The sequence below is a fragment of the Pygocentrus nattereri genome, chromosome 9 (genome assembly GCF_015220715.1).
Source record: "Pygocentrus nattereri isolate fPygNat1 chromosome 9, fPygNat1.pri, whole genome shotgun sequence".
Taxonomy (NCBI): Eukaryota; Metazoa; Chordata; class Actinopteri; order Characiformes; family Serrasalmidae; genus Pygocentrus; species Pygocentrus nattereri.
In genome coordinates, this window is record NC_051219.1 from 33,679,294 (window position 1) to 33,706,504 (window position 27,211).

General features: G+C 40.6%; 2 protein-coding genes across 2 annotated transcripts; one reads left to right on the plus strand and one right to left on the minus strand.

Moving 5' to 3' along the window:
* Positions 1-2,216: 2,216 nt before the first annotated feature.
* slc25a33 (solute carrier family 25 member 33) lies at positions 2,217-11,691 on the minus strand. The gene is made up of 7 exons (XM_017708504.2): positions 11,437-11,691; positions 7,277-7,450; positions 5,539-5,616; positions 4,858-4,958; positions 4,668-4,734; positions 3,378-3,658; positions 2,217-3,097 (listed from the first exon to the last, which is right to left on the minus strand). Exons 1-7 carry the CDS (start codon positions 11,475-11,477, stop codon positions 2,895-2,897), a joined length of 945 nt encoding a protein of 314 aa, XP_017563993.1. The 5' UTR covers positions 11,478-11,691; the 3' UTR covers positions 2,217-2,894.
* Positions 11,692-20,796: 9,105 nt separating this feature from the next.
* aurkaip1 (aurora kinase A interacting protein 1) lies at positions 20,797-24,792 on the plus strand. Its single transcript, XM_017708517.2, has 4 exons — positions 20,797-20,886; positions 21,335-21,420; positions 21,768-22,231; positions 24,498-24,792. Exons 2-4 carry the CDS (start codon positions 21,369-21,371, stop codon positions 24,612-24,614), a joined length of 633 nt encoding a protein of 210 aa, XP_017564006.1. The 5' UTR covers positions 20,797-20,886; positions 21,335-21,368; the 3' UTR covers positions 24,615-24,792.
* Positions 24,793-27,211: the final 2,419 nt, after the last annotated feature.

A 27,211-nucleotide genomic window follows, 5' to 3' on the forward strand; every position in this document is an offset into this window, starting at 1 on the left:
CCGTGTTACGAGCGGAGAGAATAGATATCAAAATAAAAGTCCCCCTCGGGCACGGCGTGTCACGTCAACATCTCAACACTAGAGGGAGCGATTTACCACGTCTAATTCTGTAGCGCTGTGACACTGAAAGCGGAATTCTCAAACCAGGTGTAGCTGATGTAAATAGTAGCTGTAGCTGATGTAAATAGAGTCATTCAGAGTGTTTTGATGTGAAACGGTTCATTGTAAGGAAAGTTGCAGACTCAGATTTCAGTGATAGTTACAGACTCAGATTTCAGTGATACAGTGATAGGAACCAGAGGGCGCGGTGTCTACAAGGGAAATATAGCCATTTTATTCACTCTCCAAAAACCACCAGTGAACCTCCATGTGTCTTCCGAGTTTTAATATGTGATGTTAATACATGAAACCGCTATGGCTGGATTTTAAAAATACGTGTCGGGATTTAAAAAAAAACCTGAGAATCATCGTGAACAATGTCTCGGGCATCAGGCAGTTGGTTCACAACCAATTCTTGTAATCATTACGTTCTGTGAGGGAGGCAGTAAACTCTTCAGGCACCTTCAGGTTCCTCTCACCACCACTGTGACTCAGTAAGTTAATCTAGACCAGAGTTCAGGAAAACCTGAATAAAGAATAAAAACAAACACAACGAGTGCAGAGTGCAACTCTGGTGGCAAGTCTGTTATGCTTTAGGGGACATTTTGCTGGCATGGTTTGGGTCCAACCTGTCCAGGTTATATGTGAAGACACAGCTGGGATGGGCTCCAAGCACCCCCCCCCAACCCTGACGGAGAAGCGGCTATGAAAATGGATGGCTGGCTGGCTGGTTTGGGTCCACATGTTCCTTTAGATGGAAGGTTCACTGCAGATAAATACGTGATATTGACCTATGATGAAACACTTCTATCCTGTTTAGAACGGCCTCTACTAGGATGACAGTGTCCACATGGCATGAGGGGTCACTGAATGATGTGGCAACTATGTAAATGATGTAAATCGTATGCGTGGCCTCTGCAAACACCAGTTCTCAACCTGCTAAAATAAGGCACAGACCACTAGAGCTCCTGTGCTGGTCTAAGCTGGTTTGTGCTGGTCTAGTGTTGGTTCAGGTGGTCAGCCAGCATAGCAGCATCCAAAACACAACTGGTCTGCTGGTCAGTGCTAGTTTGTGGGCAGGTCTGGCAAACAACATCATGAAAATGTGTTTAGGAAGGACCCTCCAGGACAGGTCCTGAGACTTGTAGAGGTGTAGATATAAACTGGTAAAGGTACACTGAAGCTCCTCTGTTAGCTTGTCTTATAGCTATATAAGACACTTTTTTTCTTATTTTATCACTTGTTTATATATAATCTAGGTTATGACAAGGGTCCCTCAGTAGGGTCTGGTTGGGGCACTATATGTGCAGTTTTATGTTTTCCTTAGTGCATCACATCCATCGCTTGAAGGACATATTAATCACCTAACTAATTGAATTGGGGTGATCAATGAGAGAAAGTAAAAATGTGCATAGTGTGGGGTCCACTGGGATAATACTGGGATAATTGTTTTAACGGTTCAAAAATACCCCATAGTGAAGTCCCTGTCCCATCAGAGAGAGCTGGGTTTAATTCTCTTGTCCATCCAAAAGAAGGGAAAGAGGATGTGACACAGCAGATAACACACATACAGGTTGGTTGGTTGGTCGATCAGTTCATTCCCACACTAAATGTGCCAGAATAATAGCATTATCATAATTTACAGCAAGGCTCTATAGTATAGCGTGATAATATAATAGTTTATAAATGTATATGATTAAAATGAAACAATAGCAAGTAAAAGAATGGGAAGGTCAAAGTGGTAAAACATTATTACTGGCATGGGTTTACAGTTAATATATGTCATGTTAAGCAAACACATTTGGGAAAGAAGGAAATCAGGTCTAGTTTTACACTAAATATAATCTATAAATAAAACTATACATTTCTGCAGTGTCACTGTAGGATCAGTGTGGTTGTGTTCACAACAGACAAAGCAATAGTGTCTCTTTAAATGTTAAATAATGACTTCAGCAATGCTTTTCTTTCAGAAACACCATAAAGAGCATATTGTTTTTATAAAAATGACTCCAAGAAAAAAAAAACAAAAAACAAATTTCTATCCGTTTTTACACGTTAATGCAACAAATTGTGAATGCCTTCCCAGTAGCACATTCTACAGAGCATCAAAAGGCAAGTTATTCATCACTATGCACTTTATTGAACCATTGGTCGCATATGCATTTTTGTTTAGTTTTTTGTAAAAGAGGACAGACTTCACATTCATAGAGTAAACAGACAAAACTAAAAACACATACTTGGTCAAACTCCAGATCACTACATGATGCAGAACTCAAAACTACTGCAACATTATGCAGTGTGAGCGAGCAGGTAAGTATGCAATAGGTCCCCAAAGAGCTATCCTGTCTTATTTCCATTTTAACAGCTCCCATTCCCAAAACTCTGCAGGAAATTTCAGCATCAGCATCTTTGGACGAGTACCATACAGCAGTGTGGGACAGAACCATGATTGAACAAACACTAAAACTTAACACTAAAAAAAAGAAAAATAATAATTTAGTTAACTTAATAGCACTATGTATCTTCAGATGACCTCTTTCTGTACAATGATGCAATAAACAATTGCAGTTAAATGTATAATCATATCTTTACATGAAAAGTGTCAATTAGGATGCAGAATAAACTTATGCAACAAAATCACCACATGATAGCGTGTGTATGCATCCAAATAAAAAATAGCTTTTTAAAGTCTTTGGATGTTGCAAACCTGCATCCCATTTCTCACGCAACAGGATTCATTCCCACCCCCCCTTCAACCTCAGTTCCAAGAGTCTTTGTGCTTGTTATTCTGGGCTTTATTTGGAGGGCTGTCCCAGCAGATAGACAATGAGCTCGTAGGTGGAGAGCACTATGGCCGTGTTGGGAATCTGCCGAATAAGCTGTGGAATGAGTCCTCTATAAAATGCAGCATAGCCTTCCTCGACTGCTACCAGACGAGCTGTCTGGAAGAAGTACTTGTATTTGCTGCCCTCTTCTCTGAGTCTTGTCCGAATTACCTCTGGAGGGAGAGAGAGAGAGACAGAAAAGGAGACTGCATGTCAGATAAAAGCAGAAAAGAAAGCACTCAAACATTTCCAAATAAACTCAACTCAGGGCTTAGGAAGCATGACTAGAGGCATTTCTTTTAAAGTACAGTTACATAAGGCACTAAGGCCACATGCAGAGTAGACAGCAGAGAGATATATCTGCACTGTTGAAATGGCCACTTAAATAAAAGTGCTTAATTCCGTTACTCAAAATTGCAAATAGGGAAATCTGGAGAACATAAGTGTACTTACCATGAGGATATGCTATGCAGGAGGCACAGCCTTTGGCAAAAGCAGCTGCTACCATGAGGCTCAGGAAGTCGGATGCTCCTTTTTCTCTGTTGGTGTTGGAGGTTGTGAGTTGACTCTCTGCTAGATGCTTCTTCAGCGTCTCGTAGATGAGGAAGCAGATCATAGTCTCTGAGATTCCAGCGTATGATGCAGTAAGGCCCCGGTAGAAGCCTCGCACCCCCTCCGTCTTGTACACATAGCGGGCGCACTGTAGTGCATTCATCTTCTTCTCTCCTCGTGCCCTGAAGGAGAAACATTTAAGTCAGTATAAGAGTGCTCGCTCAGACAGCTTCAAGTTATTCAAGGACTTTGTAACAGAGCAGGTTTAGTACCTAAATGACTAAACTGTGTGACTTAACAATTCCAATACATTCTCAAAATGTTTGCATAATATAATCGTTAAGATGTAAATAGAGCAATTTAGAGTGGTCTGATGTGAAATGTGCTGGTTTAGTGACACTTGAGGCAGAACTGTTCATAGTGGTGGTAAAAGGAATCAGATGTCCGAGTTAAATAATAAAGTGATAAAGTTTTGGTTTAAAATATATTTTGAAGTCATTTATGGTGTAGAGGTAGATACAGGGCATTGTAGATAAAAGAATACACAAAGAAAATTTATTTCAGGTTTACCACCATTTCATTTTCAGTAATACATTAAAAAAAAAAACACAAAGTTGGTTTACCAGTAATTTTGTGTAGTTAATAAAATGGCTCTATGTGTTGTAGACATCATAACCCCTGGCTCCCATTACCAACATTGTAGAGAAACTTATTGAGTCATATATTTTACAATTAACCATTTCACACTGCTGAATGACTGTTTACACTTCTATGATTGAATTATGCAAAAATCAGTGGAACTCCCCTTTAAAGTGTATATGGGAGGCATTGCTTTTTCATCATGCAATCTGCTTGGGCCACAGGGTGGGCAGAGGTTTTTATTGCAGGACTGTGTTCAGAATAAAGCCACAGACATACTTTTCTCATCCAACCTCGATAAAGTCTATTGGCTTGTGCTCTTTACAGGGATAAATATAGGCTGGGCCCTCTAAGCCACGGCTGGCATGTCAAGGTGGATACTTATACTGTGGCCCCCTGGTCACAAGCCAGTTGCTGTGATAGTTGTGTAACACGCATACATTTAATATGTTAAAAGCTCATGCCACTCCAAGTGCCATGTCTTTAGAACTTCTAAAGAGACACTATATTGCTAGAGAAAAAGAATGTGTTGGAAAAACAATATTGACATACTTCTTTTCAAGCTGCATTCTGGTTTTGACCATCCAGATGGGGTTCATCAAGGAATTTGTTACAAAAGCTGAAAAAGAAAAACAAAGTATATGAATTTAAGTTTTGTAATCTTAACTAAAACATTTGAACACAACAAAATGGACAACTGTACCATCAAAAATACAAACTGTATTTTAGTCAACCACCTCACCTGCGAACCCTGCTGAGGACATGTGCACCACTCCACTGTTGGGTACAAAAATGCCATTGAAGGTCTCTTTTGACTTTGAGTACGCTGCAAAATAAATTGCTCTGAAACAACAAAATGAGAGAGCATTTCAGATAAAGAAAGAACAGAATGGCTTAATTTTGACCCATATGCTCCCTGTCTCAGTGTATATGGTTTATTTTAATGTAAAGTGTGAGAAAGAGAGCGATCTTGAAAGACTGCCATGTTTATAGTCACACAGCCTACTGTGCATGTTCCTGACAATGCCCAGAACAGTCTGTTTCCACACTGGCTGCTCTCTTTGATGAGCTTCTGGAACAATCTGTGCCAGATCACTACAACAGACTGAATAAGTAGCTGGATCTAAAGCTGACTGTTCAGAATTACTGGGCAATGGGGGACAGGATCACCAGACAAACAAAAAACATACAGGAAAAAAAAACCCTCCAAACTAGTTATATTTTATCTCATTTAAAATGACCAATTATTCAAAGTGCTGGAAATGTTGTGAAGACATACATTTGTGGCTTCTTAAGTGCTTTTCAGCAGCATATTAAGAGCAAGGTCACCTTAAACTACAGTAAAGAATTTTTAGCTTTGATACTATGGTGCTGACCTCAGGGTCATGCCCTAGATTCTGCTAGAACTGCATTTAATTATTACCTTGAGGGAGCAACGCCAACAAGATTCGGACCCAGGCCTCGGAACAGCGAACTTGGTCCTTCTTTTTCTAGAATTGACCTGGCCATGAATAAAGAAAGAAAAGATTTAATGAAAAACACAAAAGAGAAACCACAGTTCAGTCAGCTCAGATGACATGCCAGCAATGTTGAGCATTCAGGTTGCACATTGTTTAGTCTTTGTTATTCAGCACTACTTTTCCTGGTTGATTCTGTTGTCAGACCAGTAGTCAATAGTTTTTGGTCCTCAGTCCCACTGCCCAAGTCCATGAACTCGGTTGCCTTTAATGGATCACCTTCTATACAGGGTGATATTGGGCTCATCTTTACACCAAGGTGATATTATTTCCACAACTTTGTGTTGTGTACTTGCATTTGTCTCTCTTTTGTTACATGCACCTTACTTTAAGGATATTTTTTTACAAGATTTCTCTAAAAATGAGCTGGTATTAAAATGCTAATGCCCTTTCAGTAAACCAAGTTAATGACCTGCCATACTGTATAACTGAGGGCAACACAATGGTGTGGTTTGAACAGGGCTTCCTAGAAACATTTTACATGTAAATACCCTATAAAGTTTAGTTAGAGCTGGATAGTCATCAGAAAAATGATATTTTCAAGAAAAGTAAAGAGGGAGAAAAATATAACATTTCTGAGAATACAAGTGCGTAAAATAATAACCCACTAAAGATTAGCCATGTCTCATTAAACCCTAAAATGTCCCCCACAGTAAACTATTTTTACCTATGGTCTTCAAAAAGGCTTAGCCCATGTTCATTACATAAACAGAGCAAAGACACCATTTTATCTGGCAGAACAAACAGTGTCTAAGGTACAGATAGATATTGTCTATGCATTAGACAGGCTAAACAGTGACAAACAGTGAAAGTCCCCAATGAATGCTCCAAGTATGAGGCTTTCCAAGAAAAAAAACCTTTTAGCCAGAATATGATCAAATTTTAACAGAGTACAAATCTCAAGAAAGGAAGCGTCATCTTTCTTTACACACACATTTTCAGTGTGTGTTTCCTGAAATAGCCTGGCCATGACAAAAGACCTGTTTCAACATACATATATACCCTCATAAAAACAGGACCAAACAGTACTCAAAGAAGATCAAGCTGAAAATGAAGGCACACTACTCCCACAGACATTAATGGAAGTACCCTGTGCTGATGACTGGTAATATGAGCCAGCAAGGAGGAGTCATGGGACAGCAGGTTCCTCCGAGCTTTCATGCTGGACTGCTCGTCTGTTATGGCTGCCCTCTCAAAAAAGGGTATAGTGACTCGTCCCCTGCATGAACCTCACGCTTTTATACCACACTTCAGTGGAGCTCCTTTAAAGGACGATACAGGTCTTTATTATAGGAAACTGGCCAAATGTGTAAGAAGCCTGTCAGCCAAAAGACTTGAGAACAGCCTTTTATAACCTTAATATAAAATGTTCCATAACTTTTGTACAGACCATGCCTTAGGTTTTATCCTCCCTAGTATGTTTAATTCAGCAAATAAATTAAAAACATCATCCTGAAAATGTGGTCACACCACTCCCACGGACATTAATAGGGACACCTTGTGCTGATGACTATAACAATATAATTATTATAGAGGCACTCAAACTTTGACATAAGACTATCAACTACCCAACAACTCAATACATATACACTACTTTCACGTTTATAGCAAAGATATCAATCACGTTCAAAAGCTCTAACTTACCGTAAGACCTGCAGGAGGCCAGGTGTGACTGGACCTGGTCTAATAACACCAGCTGCATTCAATGTGCCCAGCTGGACCTGGAACACTGGCCTGAGCGTGAGGCCTGAGGACTGTAGCCTGGTTTTCAACACCTCCAGGGGGCAGGTCATGATGGCACCCACTGTACCGCCACATCTGGAATCGAAAAAAAAAAAAAAAAAAAAAAGAACTGTGATTTATTGCTTTGGAAAACCCCAATTCCAAAAAGTAACTACATTAATAAAAGAATACAAATATTTGTAGAGACAACATTCATACACAAAGTGATAAAAAGACAGATGATTAGTAACAAGAGTGCTTCACTAAGAATAGGAGGAATAAATTGTTACCCTATGCTAGAAAACTTAGGAGAAGGTGCTCAAAAGCAATTAATAGCAAAGAGCACATTCTTTAGTATGAGGCCTATTGCGCATTTTGTCATCATTACCCCTTTGTTGTTTTCAGAGTCATGCAGGTCAGGGAGAACAAACTGATCTATTGCAAAAGGACAAAATATGACGTAGGTGATATTGATTGCACATCTCCTGACCAAAAACCTGGGCTACATCAGAGCTCAGCCACACAAAAAGTATGTACATATATTTATATGTATATATATTTATTGTTTTAAAGACCCAATTTAGACAAAAAAAAACTCAGACATAAAAATGTATTTAAAATGATACTAGTAAATGGGGGAAAAAAACAAAACAAAAACAGACCTTTTAATTTTTTCAAGGTGCAAGATTATCATGCTTTCATCAGCCCAGGACACTAAATATAGCAGGTCATAGTTCCGGAGTTTTATATTGCATTGGTTGGATTAATTTTATTACCTTTGAACCAATTTAACTGTATGGCATCACATGAATCTCATCTAGAACACAATGGTAGTCCAGGTCGAACAAAACATGTACACTGCTTTTCAAGCCACAATAATAACGCTACTCTTTTGAATAAAGGCCTTTTGAGCAAACTGCCAACTCATTTCGGATTATGACACACCTCACAGCTTGCTGTCAGACAATGGAATATAAATTAGTGACGTCTGGTGCGCTTTTGTTCTAGGTCATGAATGACATTATATGACACATATCCATAAACATTTACAAAAACACCTTTAGCCTGCATTAGACTGTGCATTCACTGTGGGATCTAGCAGTTTCGCCCCTATATTGACGGGACACAACCTTTTGTGCGTCACACTTCAGGTGACAAACGGATCAAACACAAATCACTCGGAGAGGAACAAACCGTTACAGGCACAGACACCTTGACAAAAGATTAAAAGCTTAATATAAGCGCTGCACAAGCTCAAGCAATCTTTTTGACTTTAATATGCAGCATATTAAAGGGCCCATATCATGGAAAACTGAAAAAAAATTGTCAATTTAAAAATTGAGTCATAAAATAGTCATAATTCATTGTTACATGACCATTTTCCAACTTCTTCGGCATAATGAGTCAACTAAGTCCTAAAGGGAAAATAAAATGTAGCATAAAGAAAAATGTAGGACATGGGTCCTTTAAATTTTAATTAAAAATGACACCTGTAAGAATCCTCCATTCCAACTATTAATACACTTTTTTGCTGTAGAACTTTAAACCTAATAAAAAATTGCATAATAGAGCTTAATCAATGCTAATACTGCCAATTTTGAAAGTGGAATGTCAAATAAGAATAACTGGTGGTGGAGGTCATTTGTTTATTTCTGGAATTCATGACTTCTGAAGAGGAACAGTTTATATACAAGTATACATATCAAGTAAATGGCTAAAATAAACATCGCTTATTATGATAGGTTTTTAGATGTGATAGTATGTTGAAGGCATACTAAAAAACTGCAAGTCAGTGTGATGTTAAGAAAGCTTTCCAGAAAACAGATGATCTGTCTGATGCAACCTGTACAACTTTGTGTGGTCATTCTGCAGGTCACCATGCACAAAAGCTTGTTTAAGCTTGTTTAATACACCTTTTCAATCTTAATATCTAAAATAGAAATTAATAAAAGGGAATGTTACCAGTGGATTGAACATGGAATATAGCTTGTATGCAGATGACTATAATAAAAAGCTTAAAAATGTGACATGGCATGTGAAAGGCATATTGCCAGTCAGGGTGATATTAAGAAAGCTTTCCGAACACAGATGATCTGCCTGATGCAACGTCTACAACTTGCGCGGTCATCCTATAGTTCATCATGCACAAAATTGCATTTATTTATTTATATATTTCATATATAAACATTATGCAGGGGGTAGCAGAGCTCAAGTTTGTTTATAACACCCTTTCAACCTTAATATCTAAAATATAAATGAATAAAAGGGAATGCTACCAGTTGACAGAACCTGGACATAGCTTACTGAATACAGCTCGTACACAGCTGACTATAGTAAAATGCTTAAAAATGTGACATGGCGTGTGAAAGACATGTTGCCAGTCAGGGTGATATTAAGAAAGCCTTCCAAAAACAGATGATCTGTCTGATGCAACTCCTACAACTCGTGTGGTCATCCTACAGGTCAGCACGCAACAAGATTGCATGGTGTGTGCTTTTTTTAAACATTGGTACATCTAGGGACATGTCAAATTAGCTTAATATACATTTTCAGTTTTAATATCTACAATGTTTTAATTATAATTTTAAGCATGTTAAAGTTAATGAAGGAGGAACTAAATGTAGGTATGGTGTATGAATTAGTTTGAACTTTAAGTGATTGTGGAAAAAATCTACCATCTACAGATGGTAAAAAACTCGCATGATGCTGGGCTCATATAGGGGACCCGACATGAACTTGATCTTTCTTCCTTTGAGATTTTAAATACAGGATTTGCAGTCAAATGCAATTAAATGAGAAATTTAGGCCTAAAAACCCAAAGATTTGATAGTGTTCAAGGGGGGGGGGGGGGGGTTGGGGGTCAGGGGGGGGGGGTGGGTCACGGAGGTCAGTAAGAATGATGACCTTGGGGAAGGGCGTGGGTCCAACAAGAGTCTAACATAGCAACAGCCACGTTTGCGCCCGAGTGCTTTTTTTGAAAATTTACAGGATCTTACCCGTTATTGTCAACCTAGACTGAACAAGCCCCTCAAAGACACGTGGATCTACCACGAGCACCGGCTGCTGTATAAAAAGCATCTAGAACGAAAATGTAAGTAGTAACAGTTCCGCGCAACTCCGGCTGATCGGTGAAGTCGGAAGCCAAACACATTCGCCTACAACGAGCGAAAACTGTTCGAAGCACAATAACGTGCGATGTGAGCTCGCATCAGTCACGGAGCTCACTGAGCCGCTGCTGTCATGCGGTGGGAAAGGCAGAAGAGACCGGAACACTTATGTAACACGAAATGAGACAGCGAGGTCGCGACGAGGCTGAAGTCAGCTTCCTATTCACCAGCTTCTTATCCGCGTTTTCCCTTTACACCTTAAATGATGCGGCACTTACATTCGGAACGTGCATACAGAATGGAGCTGCTTTACTGTTTAAGGTGGAACGGGATAATTTGAACATGAAGCCGGGGAATAGGAAGTTCCCAAAGGTCGCGCTGGCTGGGTTTAGCAGAGTGACCATTTTTAAAACACACTGACCGAAAGCGGACAATTTAGGGGGAAAGCTAACTAGCGTTATCTTGGAATTTATTGGGCGCTTTAAATTTACTGTGAACCCGGCTTTGCTTTAGCGCTTGAGTGCCCGCTGATAGCTAGTTCTTTAGCTAGGTAGCCAGGTAAGCTAGCTCGCTATCTGCTTTTATATCGAAACTTCGTAGCTGTTGTAACCTGCTGTCTTTCAGGTCGGAGTTGGCGGAAGAAATGTGTATTCTAATAATACGTATAGAATATTCCCGAATTTGAAACTATAAATGTAAAACATTCGAAAACTAAAATATTCACGGTCCTTTCAATGACGAGCTAGCCTAGCAACGCACGTTAGCTAGCTGACCTAGCTGCCTAGCAACCGAATCGGCTTTCTTCTTATAACGCTGTTAATAGTTGATTGCGAATAAGAAGGACATTGGTGTTGATTAGCTTTCGAAACAGTTTAACCAAATCGACTTCTTTATCAAGGTAAGTTAGCGAAGTGTCTAACAACCACATCAGTTTAGCCAGTGGCAACAGATAAAGTGCAAACACGGTGAACTCACCCCCCAGCGAAGAGATGTAATAGCGTGTCCTTCTGTGCCATTTCAAACTTCAAACCGTCATCGTACACCTCAGTTGCTGTATATGAAGCGAATTAGAGTTCCAGGCTAGCGGTTAGCCTCCCCCACGCTACCCTCTCCGGTCACTGATATCAGCCGCCTCTCGGCCAGCTCAGCCTGCCGGCTTCTGCTTTATAAGTGCGGGGGCACCGTGCGCTCGGTCCGAATGGCAGCAGACTGGGGGTTTGACGTCATTAAGGTTGGCCGTCCAGGGCCAGCCCATATAAATAGAATCTCTCCGATTTCAGTGGGCTGGAGGGGGGTGTTGTCCGTGACGTAGGCAGAACTGCCTTCTCCCTGCAGCACTGCAGCAAAGGCTTCAGTCAGTCGGCCTTTGGTATTTATTACACCCCCCCAACATCATGTGCTGAGCCAAATAGTCCCTGTCAGTTCTTGGTGTCAGGTTTTTATGTAACCTTTAAAGCACAACGTACACAGTGTGTTTTTTCCTCACGCTTGTTCACAGACTAATTTCAACTAATTATGTTGATATTTTTTTTTTTGATCATATTATTTCTGCAGTAATGTTGGTGAGTATTAGCCATGATATTTAATGGCATAGTGCTATTTATTTAGTGCAAAAGTAATTATCTTTTAATTATAACGGACACATGTATTAAACCAGATAGTTAAGAGTCATTTAGCAGACATGCAATAACTACATGTGCTCAGAACAACCCTGTGATGTCCATATCTAAAAAATTACATTTCATTTGGTCCATATGTTGTCTAAACAAATACTAAAAGTTTTTATCATGTGATTGTTCTTATCATAGCCTTATTATAGTCTTTTGTTCACTGTTTTTTAATAAAACAATAAAAAATGCAGACATGAGTGTGAATAAAAGTATAAAAATTGCATGCAATCCATAACAAACACACAAATAAGTAACTCCAATCAGTGTCTTTTGTGGTATTTGTCCTTCATCCTAATTTTAGCTGTTGCACTAAAACTGCTAAATGTGAAAGGTGAAGCCATAAGACTTTTTCTAAGCTACAAATTGCAAAAGCAAAATAGTATCTAGTAAAATAAAAATCTTGGCAAGTTCTACAAAGACAGTCCCAATCAGCATATATGTTTGTTCTTTACATCTCCTCCTATGTCTTGCTTACGTATTAATAAGAACATGATACCAAAAGAACTGGCAAAAACAAGTAGGAACTTTCTTTTGTGTTTCTATTTCTAACCATGAGGTGAACGTGAATGTAGACATGATAAGCTAGGCAGCCGGTGGACTGACAGCAGTGTGCGAGGAGAGCGGCCTATGGGAAGAGGGGGTGTGTGGTGGAGGGAGGGCTGAAGGTTTAGATGTTTATTGCACCACATTCAACAAGGAATGACTGATAAGTAGGTTATTTAATCAAGCTAGTGTTGACTTGACTGTGTTGTAGTGTTGACTGAGTGGTGCCAGAACATGTTATGTGAGACAGTCTTGTAGTGCTTAAAGCCCTCCAGGTAAATTTAAATAAGAGGGAACATTACCACAAGCAGCTGCAAAAATAACTACAGCAAGCTGTTGGTGATAAAGTGACTTATATGTCAGCTTTATCTGATTAAAATACAGTTTTGATTGTATAATGAAGGATATCAACACACTGGCTCACAGTAAGCCATTCTATAAGGTTTACACATAGAATTGTTGGCAGCATTTCCCAGTCAAATTATTTTTGGTTGATATTCTAAGTGAAAATAGATTAATGCATCATCCACAGAGAACAAATGTATATGCCATTTTTTTTGCAAATTTTAGTGCACAGGTTCTTTTTTTTCTATTTAGTGAGTTCAACCTATTGGAAAAAAATAAAACAAAAAACATAACATCCCCTCTAACTTTTTTCAGAGGCCAGATGTTTTATGTTTTATTTTTTCCCCCAATGTGTTAAACTAAGCAAATAAACAACAACAACATTTATTCGTTTATGCTTTTTTACAAATATTGATGTCTCAAAACAGCTTTATGGAAAAGAAGGATCAAAGAATAAAAGAAGAAAATAAGAAAGAAAATAGAAAATGAAAGAAAATAAAAAAGGAGTCCATGTACAAATAAACAGTAAATGTGCATTAAACTGTGCAGAAGTGTGTTCTCTGTAGAAGTTGTATTGACTTATTTTCCCTTAGAGGATCAACAAAACACGTCATTGAACCAGAGAGCCCAAACTTCGGCTTCTACGTACGACTGTAGCAGACTATGTAATATCAGATCTATTTTGTTTACAAAAGAAGACAACATTGTATGTAATACATTAAACTGTCCAACATCTCCTGTAAACACCTCCACATCAGCAGGCAGCAGACATGTCTAGCAAAATAAAAAAAATAACAGCAACAGAGACTCAATAACAATCATCTTGCTTTTGTAAATGTTCCAGGTATTCCTGATGTGTTTGAGGTGTGAATGTTTTTCTGACAGGTTATAATTAGTTGGTTTCTCTTGATGCAGTAGAACAGATAGGATTTGAACTCAAACCCTTGTTTGAAAAACGAAAAAAAGTTCTTGGCAAGATGTATTATGTAAGATTGTTGTTGGCACAGTTGCCCATTAACACTCTCACGCTAACCTGGGCACTATGCAAACGACTGAGCTTAGCTCAGCTGGGTGCTTTTCGTGAGATCTCTCCAGGCAACAAAAGGCATCAGGGTGTTAAATTGTCCCCAGACATTGTCGCTATTCCAGGTTTTGCCCATGTGTTGAGGTGAAGTCTTTTATATAACATTATGTGAATGGAGGAAATATTCCTAAAGTGGAATGAAGGGCATTCACTGAACACCTGTGCACTGTAGATCCAGAACATCATAACACATCTAGTATAACATGTATTGTCTGGGGTATAATGTTTTATATCATGACACACATACAAAAGTCACTTATAATGATGGCCAATTATTGACATAATTAATATGTTATGTAATTATTGATAATTGATCGTTATTATTATTAAATAATAAGTCACATATTGTAGAATGGTATATTATAAACTACACAACAAAACCTAAAATTCACAGTTGATTGAAGGGTTTTGGGGACAGGTACGACGTGGTAAAAGGAAGAGCAAATGTATTCAATTCTAACCTATAATTGTCTAGTTATAGTAATTTACTATAAATAACTATTTGATAAGAAAAATGTGTTATTATGCTTCAAATACAAGGCACACTGGATGTTGATTTTACCATAAATTCATTTTAAATGCTGCACAGCTTTCTCAGCTATTACTAAATCATCTACTATCCCATTCATTATTAAAAACATCTTAGTTTTACAGATTCTTCCAAATTGGTTAAAACCTATGAAACACTAGCATCATATTAGAATTTTATAGAAATATTTGCAACAAGATTGGTTTTATATTATTGAAAAGCCTTTGGACTTAAGTGCACCTGAAAATAATGTAAACATAAATTATTTAAATATACCGAAATTGCTCATGAAATGTTTCTTTGCAAAAAAATATGGGATGGCATTCAGTTATACATGGAACATTACGGCAATAAATCACATCATATACACTGAGCTTGCAGTTTCTCAGGAAGACCTAACACAACCCTGCTTCTAGAAGACTTCCTGCCCTGCATATCTTAGAGTTTTCCCTGCCCCCAACACCTCTGATTCAACCATTGAACCATGACTGACCAGGTACGATTTGGGTGGTGGACCATTCTCAGCAGTGACAACACCATGACTGTGGTATGTTAGTGGGTGTTGCACTAGTATGAAAATATCAGGCACAGCAGGGTTCCTGGGGTTAATGTGACTGCTGGGTTGAAAATCATTCGCGAGGAGCTGACCACCAAGTCCTCAGGCAGCTGTGTCAGACTGGTTTCCTTCAGGGCCACAGCTCTGCAGAGCTTAGCATTTTCCCTTTTACTCTGAAATCAACTCACGGCTGCTTTGCTAATAAGTTGATGAGTTGAATCAGGCATGTTCAGTGAGGCAGAATATCTTCTGAGCTGTGGCCATGAAGGAAGCCAGTTTGACAACACTAGCCTAGAACACAAATTGTGCACTGAGAAAATAAACTGCAGTCTGTAACTGTACACGTAGGCCCAATCCCATTTCACCCCTTGCCCCTAACACTTAGCCCTATCCCGCGTGTTCACGTGTAGGGGTAGGGTTGTCCCGATTGTTGTTGAGATGGAGGGGTAGGGTGAAGTGTTGGGGCTATTTGGCCCTTCAAAGGGAGATTTTTCAGAGGCGCACCACAAACAGAGCGTTAGGAGAAAATTCCCAGAATGCTATGCGAATCGTCAGCAAGATGGCTGCACAAGCGACCAAAGAGACACATAAATGTTAGTATTTCTCTGTTATAAAGCCGTTGTATTGAAAGAACCGTTGTAATAGCGTTTTATGGTCATTTCCTTCAATAACACGCTAGTAATGCACTGATATCTCGGTCGCTGCCGGGCGGATTTTCCCATTCCACCTTAAATGGTACAGCAATTATATTCTGGTACGTGAGGTTGCCTCACCATTTAAGGTGGAACGGGAAATCGATCATGAAGCTGGCGATTAGAAAGCTGAGTTCAGCTTCACATCACCGAAGAATTCTCGGTGGTGATAATAAATAATTGCCCCCTCTTTTAAGGAGTATGATGCCCTAAATGTATTTAAGCAGTGAAGAGCTGGACTTCCCCCTCCTCTGCAGTCACTGCAGGCTGGCAGGGTCGCCTACAGAGCAGCACTAGTAGCTGTTAATGAAGTGATGTGGTTTTTTGTTTGTGCTCTTTTTTATTCAGTGACTCGTTTGATTGTTTGATGCGTAAAACTGAAGTTGAATGAATCGCGAGCGCCTGTGCTTTTCAGTCTCCTTCGGATAAATGTCAGTGTGATATACCATTATCGCTATAGTCTGGAGACAAAGCAGGAAAACACCTCCTGATTATTTTTCCAGGCTATTTTAAATATGATTCACCTGTCCTGTCATGTAACACACTAGTGAGATCACCACAGCTGAAGGCGGCGTATTGGAAATGTTTACGTAAAAGTCGCTGATGACAACTGATGACATGCGGTTCTTTGAAGGGTCGTCCCATTTCATAGGGGGAAGCTTTCAACCACTACGCCTTCTAACTCAGTTTCAAGGGGGATCGAGGGTTACACTCGAAAACAAAGGGTAAAAATAAGAAATGGGATTGGGCCTTACAAGGTGTGCTGAGGTAGGGGTGTCCATTAAAGTAAATACAGTTTCATATGAGGAGAGGAAATGATGTGATAACCATACACATTTACATTTGTTCATTTGGCAGATGCACTTCTCCAGAGCGACTTGCAAAACATGCAAACAGTAAAAGCCAAAGGGATGCAAAGTGCCTTAAGACACTGCAGGAATCTATAGCCCAAGAGACCAGAGCCTTACAAGTCAAGTGAAGTGGTCTTCACTGTCTTCTACTGTCATTCCTCAATATAACTTGTATCCACAGGAATGAGATGCTGTTTTTCAGGTACCACGGTGCAACACACAACAGCAGTATAGAGCACAGATACAAGATGAGTGCAGAATATACAATAAACACAACAAAAAAGAATTATGCAGAATAATACATTAACAAGACAATAAGTACTAGACAGGACAACAGTATGTGTGATTGGGAATACCATACCTTGATATGGGAATACCATATCATACAATACCATGCATTTTTTAGATAAAGTAATTTAACACAGAGGTAAAACGCAGAGGGCTGAAGAGAAATGATGCACTGATTTAGAAATGTAGACCGAATGAGTGCAGTAAAATGTTAACCAGTATTGCCTGAAGAAGTAAATCTTTAGACCATGATAGAAGGAACTAAATGACTGTGCAGTGCAGAGTTCAGGGCAAGTTTGATCTAACATTGACAGCATTGTCATCTCCAGGTGCTAATACTGCACGTAGGCTCTAGGTCACAATTTCAGTCCCTTCACATGTCAGACCAAATTTAACCCCCTGCTCATGGGCATGTTCAGATTACACCAGAGATAAAAACAGTACTTAAGTAACTGTACTTGAGCATTACTTTTGAAAGATTTGCACTTTACTTGACTTCAACTGAAGTACTTTTATTCAGTTACTCAGTTTTCTGCTGACATTTTTTATTTTTATTTAAACCTTCAAAGTGCTTGTCATAAATCTCTGGGAGGGGTCCAGGAGGGTCTTCTCGTTTCAGTCAGTTGACTTTCCATTCACTGTAAGTTATTGCTTTTATGCAATCAGAAATACTACTAATAACAATATGAATAAAAGTAATTGAAATATCCAATCAAATTTACATAAGTGTAAAATGAAGCTGCCCATAACTGTTATTTAATAGTAGCGCCCAGAGTCACCGCATCATTTGGGGGCAGTCATGGGCTGAGGTTAGGGAACTGGCCCCAACCGGAAGGTTGCCGGTTCAATCCCCAGGGCCGACAGCACATGACTGAGGTGTCCTTGAGCAAGACACCTAACCCCCAATTACTCCACGGGCACTGTGGATAGTGTGCTCACTGCCCCCTAGTGTGTGTGTATTCACTAGTGTGTATGTGGTGATTCACTTCACGGATGGGTTAAATGCGGAGGTGGAATTTCCCCGTTTGTAGGTTTAATAAATGATCACTTACCTTACCTTATCACACACCACCAAACAAAGCACTTCTAATTCATCTGTACAATGTTTAATTCTTATTTTCATGTCATTAAGTAGGTTTCAATGTGTGTACTTTCACTTAGGTGCGTTTTTGCTGCCATATGTTTAGTTTTTCTTCAGTAAAAGTTTAATACAGATCTTTCCACTTTTGCCATTCACACACACACAAGCTGCCCACAACTGTTTTTATATACCCACTCAATGCTCCTCCTGTAGAACGCATGGAGATCTACCAGAAATCCTGACTTGCAGAAAAGCTTTGTGTAATGATCTTCAACTGAAACTGAGTACATTTAAGACTTAATCCACACATTCATTCTTTTTCAAGTGAAGCTAATTTAGCAGGATGTTCACTCTCTTGTGTGAGATGGTCTCCTTTGTTATGCCCACTGAGGCGACTGACGTATCGCTTGAGAAAGCTGAACATTTGTGAAACATTTGTGAATAGCGACATCTTGTGGTGAGAAGGTGAGGCGCATCCAAATAAGACCACTGAACTTGAGAACTGAGAACTTAGTACGTTATAACGGCATCAGACAGGCTCCCCTAAACGACCGACCTTCAGGTTCCTTTGTATTATGTAAAGTTACTGGGAGCATTCAGATTTCACAATGGTGCCAAACCTGTTTAGCCTCTTTTAATAATAAGTGGCAAGTTTTGTCTCACCAAGTCTCCTGTTTAATGACAGTGTGATTGTTGTCAGAGCCTATCCCAGCAGTCATTGGGTGGAAGGCAGGATACATCCTGGATAGGTCGCCAGTTTATTTGAATTATGAATATGACTTTATTCTAATGTATATTGTGATAAACTCACTGCTGAGGTTAATTGTTTAAAAATTTGCTTAGATGCCTAAAACTTTCCCACAGTACTGTATGTTTTAAAATTGATCCATATTTCAGCTGAAAAGTTACTAATTCATGAAAAATGCATCAATGGATTTATTACAATTCAGCAGCATAAAAGGTGTGGATGCCACCAAAGTCCTTCTAACACCTCTGCTGCCACAAAGAATCATGACCCTGTTTTAGTGTGTGCCGTCAAACAGTAGTGACCTCACTCCCAGTTCTGTAGTCCACCTGCATGGTGTAGTGTTTCCCTGCATCCCAGAGACTTCACTAGCTAATGGTGATTGATTTGTACTCTACCTTTTAAGTGGAGTCTTTGTGTATGACATTTTCATGATGTCATGTTGGTGACAGCATTTTTTTCCACTGCGAATACCTTAACATTTTAAATATTATACTTTTTTATTTTAGAACCAATGTACAAAAGAGAACTATAATGCCAAAAAGCGAAGATTAGAAGCTCCCAAACTTCAGTTACTGTGCTGATAGTTGCTTAGTGTTCCAGTGCGTTTCTTCAAGCTCACTCAGTAATGAGTAATGCTTTGAATTGTACTTTGCTTCAGCATCGTTTGTTTTTGTGTAATTATTTACCTGAAGTTTGAAACTGCATTCTTTTGAAATACTTTTACTTAAGTGTGGGTTTAGGCTACCCTACCCATAGATATACATTCACTTAGATAGTAGTGACCCTATACTGGCTGCTGCTGGTCTCTAGACGCTTGTTAGGTGTGGTCAAGCCATTGGCAAGAGCCGAGAGGCCCATGGGAGGTACGCTCCCCGGAAAAGGGACTTAAATGCTGTTTATGTTGTTGTTCATCAGTTGTGTGGTATGCGTTTAATGTGTTGTTGTGTAACGGGGATGTGGGTTTAGTTAGTGTGGGTTGGTAATCACCTTCAGGGTAAAGTGTATGCCTCGTGGTGACCTCCTCCGCAAGTTCTGTGGTGAGTATGTGCCTGTCTGCCCTGGTGTTCAATTAAGAGCACTTCTTGTGGTTGAATTGTGGCCTCTCCTGTGTCTGACTCTATGCCATTGCTATTACATGTATACACCTATATGCTACTTTATGTAGGACCCCCACAGAGCTGTTTTTTGTGAGGGTGGTGGATCATTCTTAGCACTACAGTGACACTGACATGGTGGTGGTGTGTTGTGTTGTGTGCTGCGCTGGTACGAGTGGATCAGACACAGCAGTGCTGCTGGAGTTTTTAAACACCTCAGTGTCACTGCTGGACTGAGAATAGTCCACCAGATCAAAATATCCAGCCAGCAGTGTCCGGTGGGCAGCATTGTGTGACCACTGATGAAGGACTAGAGGGTGACCAACACAAGCTGTGCAGCAACAAATGAGCTATTGTCTCTGACTTTACATCTACAAGATGGACCAACAAGGTGTGTCTAATAGCGTGGACAGTGAGTGGACACAGTGTTTAATAACTCCAGCACTGCTGTGTCTGATCCAGTCAGACCAGCACAACACACACCAACACACCACATCATCAGTGTTACTGCAGTGCTGAGAATAATAAGACAACCAGATAACACCTGCTCTGTGGTGGTCCTTTAGGAGTCCTGACAATTCAAGAACAGGGCAAAGGGAGCTAGAAAAGGATGTAGGGAAACAGATGGACTACAGTCTGTAATTGCAGAACTTACTAATGGCAAATGGAGCTGATAAAATGGACAATGAGTGTAGAAACGAGGTGGTTTTAATTATGTGGCTGGTTTATGCATGAAAGGCTTGGTGAAGAGGCAAGTCGGTGTATGATTTTATTTACCTCAGCCCAAAGCAGATGGACTAAAGAAGCAGGCTGGATCAAATTCAGCGCCGCTCCTCCTAGGAACCAACAACAAGCTTCTCACAAACACGCGGGAAGAATATAGAGAGAGGACAGGAAAAGCACGGAGTCACATTGAAAAGTGGAGACACTGGCGCGCCGGTTTAGTAAGTGAGGTTTTTTCTCCAAAACATAAGCTGCAGTTATAATTATTTGCACATATACTGTATTTTTTATTGTATATGCATCTCTGTCTCACTTCTGTAAAAACGTCGTAAGTCTGTTCTTTTCCGCTGACCCTTAGCATAGGAAGCTAGGCTAGCTAGCTACTGGCTGAGCAGTATAGTGGGATGAGCTTTGGCTACTGGAGGTTTCTTTGTTTGTTAGTTATTTGTTTTCTTGTTGCTTATCTGCCTGTTGGTTTTTCCAAAGTAAATTTCATAGTCGTCTTAAATGTCTTGGTGTGCGGAGCTACGTCTTTCTGATTCCTCAGAATCTGTTTAATGAAGTATTAAACGGTGAGCTCTACAGCATATACAGGGACTCGCTAACGTTGCATGTAGGTTATCATCTTGTCCTTTTTCAATTTGAGTTTCATATTAATTCATATTGCAGGGAGAAGAGAGCGCACCAGCCACAGGACCTGGACATGATCGTCTCGAGAGTGCTTCCCCGGCTCAGTGTGCTCTGCAGGTTGTCTGGTGTGTGTTGGATGGTTTATTTATTTTTTTAAACTCCTACCAAAAAGAGCCACTTTGCTTCACTTACATAAGGATAACAGTTTGACAGTTTAAATTAAAAGGTCACAATCTGAATAAAAGGCATACATTTATATTGATTATATATTGATGTTAAGATAAACGTATTAACAAGGTAATAAAATACAATATGGTGCAAAAGCCTTTTGATTTAATTATTAAGTTTGTAGACTATGCATAGGATTTCCCTGATGTTCTAGTCTTGATTATCTGCACTGACTTATCCCATAGAAAATGCAGTTTTCTAGAGCTAATTTGAGTGACCGTGTGCCTTTTCTTTCCCTTACCAGGTTCATATCAGTACCAGTACAAGGCGCTCTGCAGTGCTGTGCAGTATTGCCGCTCTGCCAGCTTTGTGACTAATCATGCACAAAGATATTTTACATCAGCTGCTGACAACAAACAGCCTCCTAAACTATGGACAGTGCTAGAGCCAGAATTAGAGGAGGTCCTCGTCCCCAGAAAATTGGCGGTTTCTCCTTTAGAAAGCTGGCTTTCACTACGTTACTCGCTACCTCCACTTATAGAGGCCGCAGTCCCTCTGGAGGAAGGGGAGCTGGTAGAGGAGGCTGTGGTGTTGCCTCCTTCTGCTGTGCCGTTGATGGAAGATAGTGAAATCTCAACACCATTGAGCTGTAAGAATGTGCTAGAGATCCGGCGACGGAAGATGAACAGACACAAATACAAGAAGCTGCTCAAACGAACCAAATTCCTGAGGAGGAGGATAAAGGAAGGCCGACGGAAGAGAAAGCAGGTCAGTAATATTACGGAAAATAGGCTAATGCTGCTATCAACATTATGTCTGGAGCATAAGTGGGTGAATGGACTCGTCATTAACTGTACTGACTTTGTGTGGTGTTATAACAAAAATCCACAAAGAGCTGGTGTGGCTGTGGGTTGTCATTTCAGCAAAGCAGGACTGATCAGTTGTTTGAGAACTGAAACCGGTTCTACTGAGCAAGTGGAGTCAGGTGTGCTCCTCTTTGTTTGGAATGAAAACCTGCAGCCACACCAGCTCTTTGCAGATAAGATTGGACATCCCTGTGTTTTATTATGTCATGAAAGTGCACTGTTGTTTTGTATGGGATGTTCAGTAATATTAACTCCTTTGTCATGTTGTGGACTATGTCTATTGGTCCATAAATCAAGACAATTTTACCCAATGTGAGGAGCCACTGTAACTTTCAAAATATCTACAAAAACATAAACATGCAAGAAGTTTTGATCCAAAAGTTCCAGTTTGTTCATTTACAGCACTCTCAGTCCTGTTAATAAATAATTTGCATGTTTTGTAGTTGGTAGCAGTCACACTAATTGCACTAAGAATATCTGTTAATGGACAGACACTTGTGCAAGCACGTTTAAGGGCCTTTGTTCGAATTTACAGTTGAGGTGGACAGACTATGAAATTGAGATTGAGGTCCCCATAAACTATGTCTATAGGGTTTGCCTGTAACCCTACACTGTCAAAAAAGGTGGTTCTTTAAGTGTTCTTTAGTAAAGAAAATGGTTCAGTATAGAACCATGAACATTCAAAGAACCCTGTGCATGAATAAAGAGTTCTTTGCATCATGAAAGTGTTCTACAGACTGATGGAGAATGTGCTGTTTTTATATAGCACCCAAAATGAGTTCTTCCATTGTTACAGTGTCAAGCTTGTAACAGTAGAAAAGGCTGTTTTGGTTGCTGTATATAACCTTTTTCAAAAAGGTTCCACAACCCCAATTCCAATGAAGTTGGGACGTTGTGTAAAACATAAATAAAAACAGAATATGATGATTTTCAAATCCTTTTCAACCTATATTCAATTGAATACACTACAAAGACAAGATATTTAATGTTCAAATGGATAAACTTTGTTGTTTTTTACAAATATTCACTCATTTTGAAATTGATGCCTGCAACACGTTCCAAAGAAGTTGGGACAGGGGCATGTTTACCACTGTGTTGCATCACCTTTCCTTTATTTCTACTATTATTTATTTATTTATTTATTTATATTATTTATAATATAGATTATTTATATTGTTTCCAATATTTGTAAAAAGCAATAAAGTTGATCCGTTTGAACATTAAATATATTGTCGTAGTGTATTCAATTGAATATTGGTTGAAGAGGATTTGCAAATCATCATTCTGTTTTTGTTTTATACAACGCCCCAACTTTATTGGAATTGGGGTTGTATATAGAACCATCCACAGCACATTTTCCATCAATGTAAAGAACCCTTTCATGATGCAAAGAACCCTTTAATGCCTTTCATGCAGTGGGTTCCTTGAGTATTCTGTACAATGGTTCTATGCAATGGTTTTACATTTTTCTTCACTAAAAAAAACCCCTTGAAGAACCGTTTTTTAAGAGTATAGGATTCTCAGGTTCTCATGGCAGCTAAAAAAAGACCAAATTAGACTTTTGCATTGGCATATCTGGTAACATGTGGAGGCGTCCTGTGCAGATGTAAGCGTAGGCGTTTGCCAACATTGCTTTTAATATGGATGTGTACATTAGGGGCAGTGTGCAAACCAGAGTGTTCAGTAAATGAAATGGAAATTCTGGTATGTTTCCTCATCTCTACCCAAGAATGAATACTCACTTCACTGTAAGATTTTTAAGTTGTATAAATATTTATGATATCTCCACTCTTCTGCTAGCTGAAACTCCAGCTGTTCCATTTTGATTTTGTACTAGTTCTGGTTCAGGTTGATTATTTTTTGGCTTGTCTTTTTCTGTTCATTGACTTATTATATGTGATAGTTGCCTGCCAGTTTATACCTGAGTTATACTTTATGGTTATATACCCATTTTGAGCGGCTGCAGCATTTATAGTGTTGCGTATTCACGTTTGTCATTTTGCAAAGACACCTTTAGGAGTAATTTAATGTGCCGAGTGAGCAAATATACTATTTTACTGACCATACCAAGGAGCATCCTCCAGTCCTCAAGCTTACAAGCTAATTTTAACACGATGGGCAAATTTTAACTATGATCTTTCTGACTTTTTTCCATTTGTCATTTTCAGAATCGGTTTGAAAGGGATCTGACAAGAATCTGGAGGCGAGCTGGACTGAAAAAGGCCCCAGAAGGATGGACCACACCCAAAATCTATGTCAAACATCATCAGCCCAAAGGGGGCTAATTAGTGGGAAAATGCATTGCTGTTGTGTAAAATGATTTGTTCAGAGCTGGTCTTTAAGGCCGTCAGTTTTCCAGGCTGCATCTGGAGCAGAAGCGTGTGACTGGACTGTGTGAATGAATGAACTTTTCTGACTTTATATAATGTTATTACATAAATAAACAGGTCCTTAATCACCTCATGGAACTGCCATATTGTTTCATATGCGTTTAGTAGTGTTAGAGTACTATTTCTGTTATACAAAAGCCTTTGTTAAGGGCATATATCATGGAATACAGTGGAGTTCACTTTTTAAAAAGTTTACCAATGGCATCTCAGTCCTTACAGTTTATATATGGAAACAATCTCCTTGAGAGGGGCTGGACTTTATTCTTCTCTGGAGTTGCCCATGGTGAGATGCGGCAGGCAGGTGTGGGCTTTCTCATAGCCCCTCGACTCGGTGCCTGTATATTGGGGATTTCTCAGGTGGACGAGAGGGTAGCTTCCCTACGCCTTCGGGTTGGGGAACGGGTCCTGACTGCTGTCTGTGCTTATGCACCGAACAGCTGTTCAGAGTACCCAGCCTTCTTAGAGTCCTTGGGAAGGGTGATCCTCCTGGAGACTACTGTCCTACTGGGGGACTTTAACACTCACGTGGGCAATGACAGTGAGACCTGGAGGGGTGTGATTGGGAGGAATGGCCTCTCTGATCTGAACCCGAGTGGTGTTCAGTTTTTGGACTTCTGTGCATCACGAACACCATGTTTGAACACAAGGATGTCCATAAGTGCACCTGGCACCAGGACACCCTAGGCCACAGCTCAATGATTGACTTTGTAGTCGTGTCATCGGACTTGCGGCCATGTGTTTTGGACACTCGGGTAAAGAGAGGAGCTGAGCTGTCAACTGATCACCACCTGGTGGTGAGTTGGATCAGGTGGTGGGGGAAGATGCCAGTCAGACCAGGCAAGCCCAAACGTATAGTGAGGGTTTGCTGGGAACGTCTGGCAGAAGAACCTGTCAGATTGATCTTCAACTCACACCTCCGTCAGAGCTTTGACCAGATATCAGGGTAGGTGGGGGACATTGACTCAGAATGGGCCATGTTCCGTTCCTCCATTGTTGAAGCGGCTGACTGTAGCTGTGGCCGTAAGGTAGTTGGTGCCTGTCGGGGCGGTAATCCTCGAACCCGGTGGTGGACACCCCAGGTGAGAGATGCCGTCAAGCTGAAGAAGGAGTCCTACGGGGCATGGTAGGCCTGTGGGACACCAGAGGCAGCTGGCAGGTATCGACAGGCCAAGCGATCTGCGGCTTCATTCGTCGCCAAGGCAAAAACCTGTGTATGGGAGGAGTTTGGTGAGGCCTTGGAAAGTGACTTTAAGTCGGTTCCAAAAAGATTCTGTCAAACTGGATGTTGTGGGGCTGGGTGCCACTGGATTGGCAGACTGGGGTGGTGGTGCCTCTTTTTAAAAAAGGGGACCGGAGGGTGTGTTCCTACTACAGGGGAATCACACTCCTCAGCCTCCCTGGTAAGGTCTATGCAGGGGTACTGGAGAAGAGAGTCCGGCTTATAGTCGAACCTCGGATCCAGGAGGAGCAGTGCGGGTTCCGCCCTGGTCGTGGAACACTGGACCAACTCTTCACCCTCTCCAGGGTTCATGGGAGTTTGCCCAACCAGTCCACATGTGCTTTGTGGATCTGGAGAAGGCATTGAACTGTGTTCCCCGGGGTATTCTGTGGGAGGTGCTTCGGGAGTACGGGGTACTTGCTACGTTGCTACGAGCCATTCAGGCCCTGTACAAACAAAGCTGGAGTTTGGTTCGCATAGCCAACAGTAAGTCAGACTTGTTCGGAGTGAGAGTTGGACTCCGTCAGGGCTGCCCTTTGTCACCGATTCTATTCATAATTTTTATGGATAGAATTTCTAGGCACAGTCAGGGGATGGAGGGTGTCCGGTTTGGTGACCTCAGGGTCACATCGCTGGCTGTTTGCAGATGATGTGGTCCTATTGGGGACATCTGGCCGTGAACTTCAGCTTTCGCTGGATCGGTTTGCAGCCAAGTGTGAAGTGGCCGGGATGAGAATCAGTACCTCTAAATCCGAGACCATGGTTCTCAGGTGGAAAAGGGTGGAGAGCCCTCTCTGGGTCGGAGATAGGCTCTTGCCTCAAGTGGAGGAGTTCAAGTATCTCGGGGTCTTGTTCACGAGTGATGGTACAAGGGAGCGGGAGATTGACAGGCGGATTGGTGCTGGGTCAGCAGTGATGCAGGCTCTTTGCTGGTCTGTTGTGGTAAAGAAAGAGCTGAGCCATAAGGCAAGGCTCTCGATTTACCGGTCGATCTACGTTCCCACCCTCACCTATGGTCATGAGCTTTGGGTAATGACCGAAAGAATAAGATCGCGAATACAAGCGGCCGAAATGAGTTTCCTCCGCAGGGTGTCTGGACTCTCCCTTAAAGATAGGGTGAGAAGTTCGGTCATCCGGGAGGGACTTGAAGTAGAGCCCCTGCTTCTTCACGTCGAAAGGAGTCAGCTGAGGTGGTTCGGGCATCTGGTTAGGATGCCTCCTGGATGCCTCCCTCGGGAGGTGTCACAGGCAAGTGGTTATATATATATATGTG

Excerpts from the sequence above, each read along its gene's own strand:
- slc25a33 (XM_017708504.2), bottom strand. The coding sequence starts at position 11,477 with ATGGCACAGAAGGACACGCTATTACATCTCTTCGCTGGGGG. Across the intron at positions 7,451-11,436 it reads TTACATCTCTTCGCTGGGGG|ATGTGGCGGTACAGTGGGTG; the intron begins GTGAGTTCACCG and ends TTTCGATTCCAG. Across the intron at positions 5,617-7,276 it reads GGCCTCCTGCAGGTCTTACG|GTCAATTCTAGAAAAAGAAG; the intron begins GTAAGTTAGAGC and ends ATTCATGGCCAG.
- aurkaip1 (XM_017708517.2), top strand. The coding sequence starts at position 21,369 with ATGATCGTCTCGAGAGTGCTTCCCCGGCTCAGTGTGCTCTGCAGGTTG. Across the intron at positions 21,421-21,767 it reads TGTGCTCTGCAGGTTGTCTG|GTTCATATCAGTACCAGTAC; the intron begins GTGTGTGTTGGA and ends TTCCCTTACCAG. Across the intron at positions 22,232-24,497 it reads GCCGACGGAAGAGAAAGCAG|AATCGGTTTGAAAGGGATCT; the intron begins GTCAGTAATATT and ends TGTCATTTTCAG.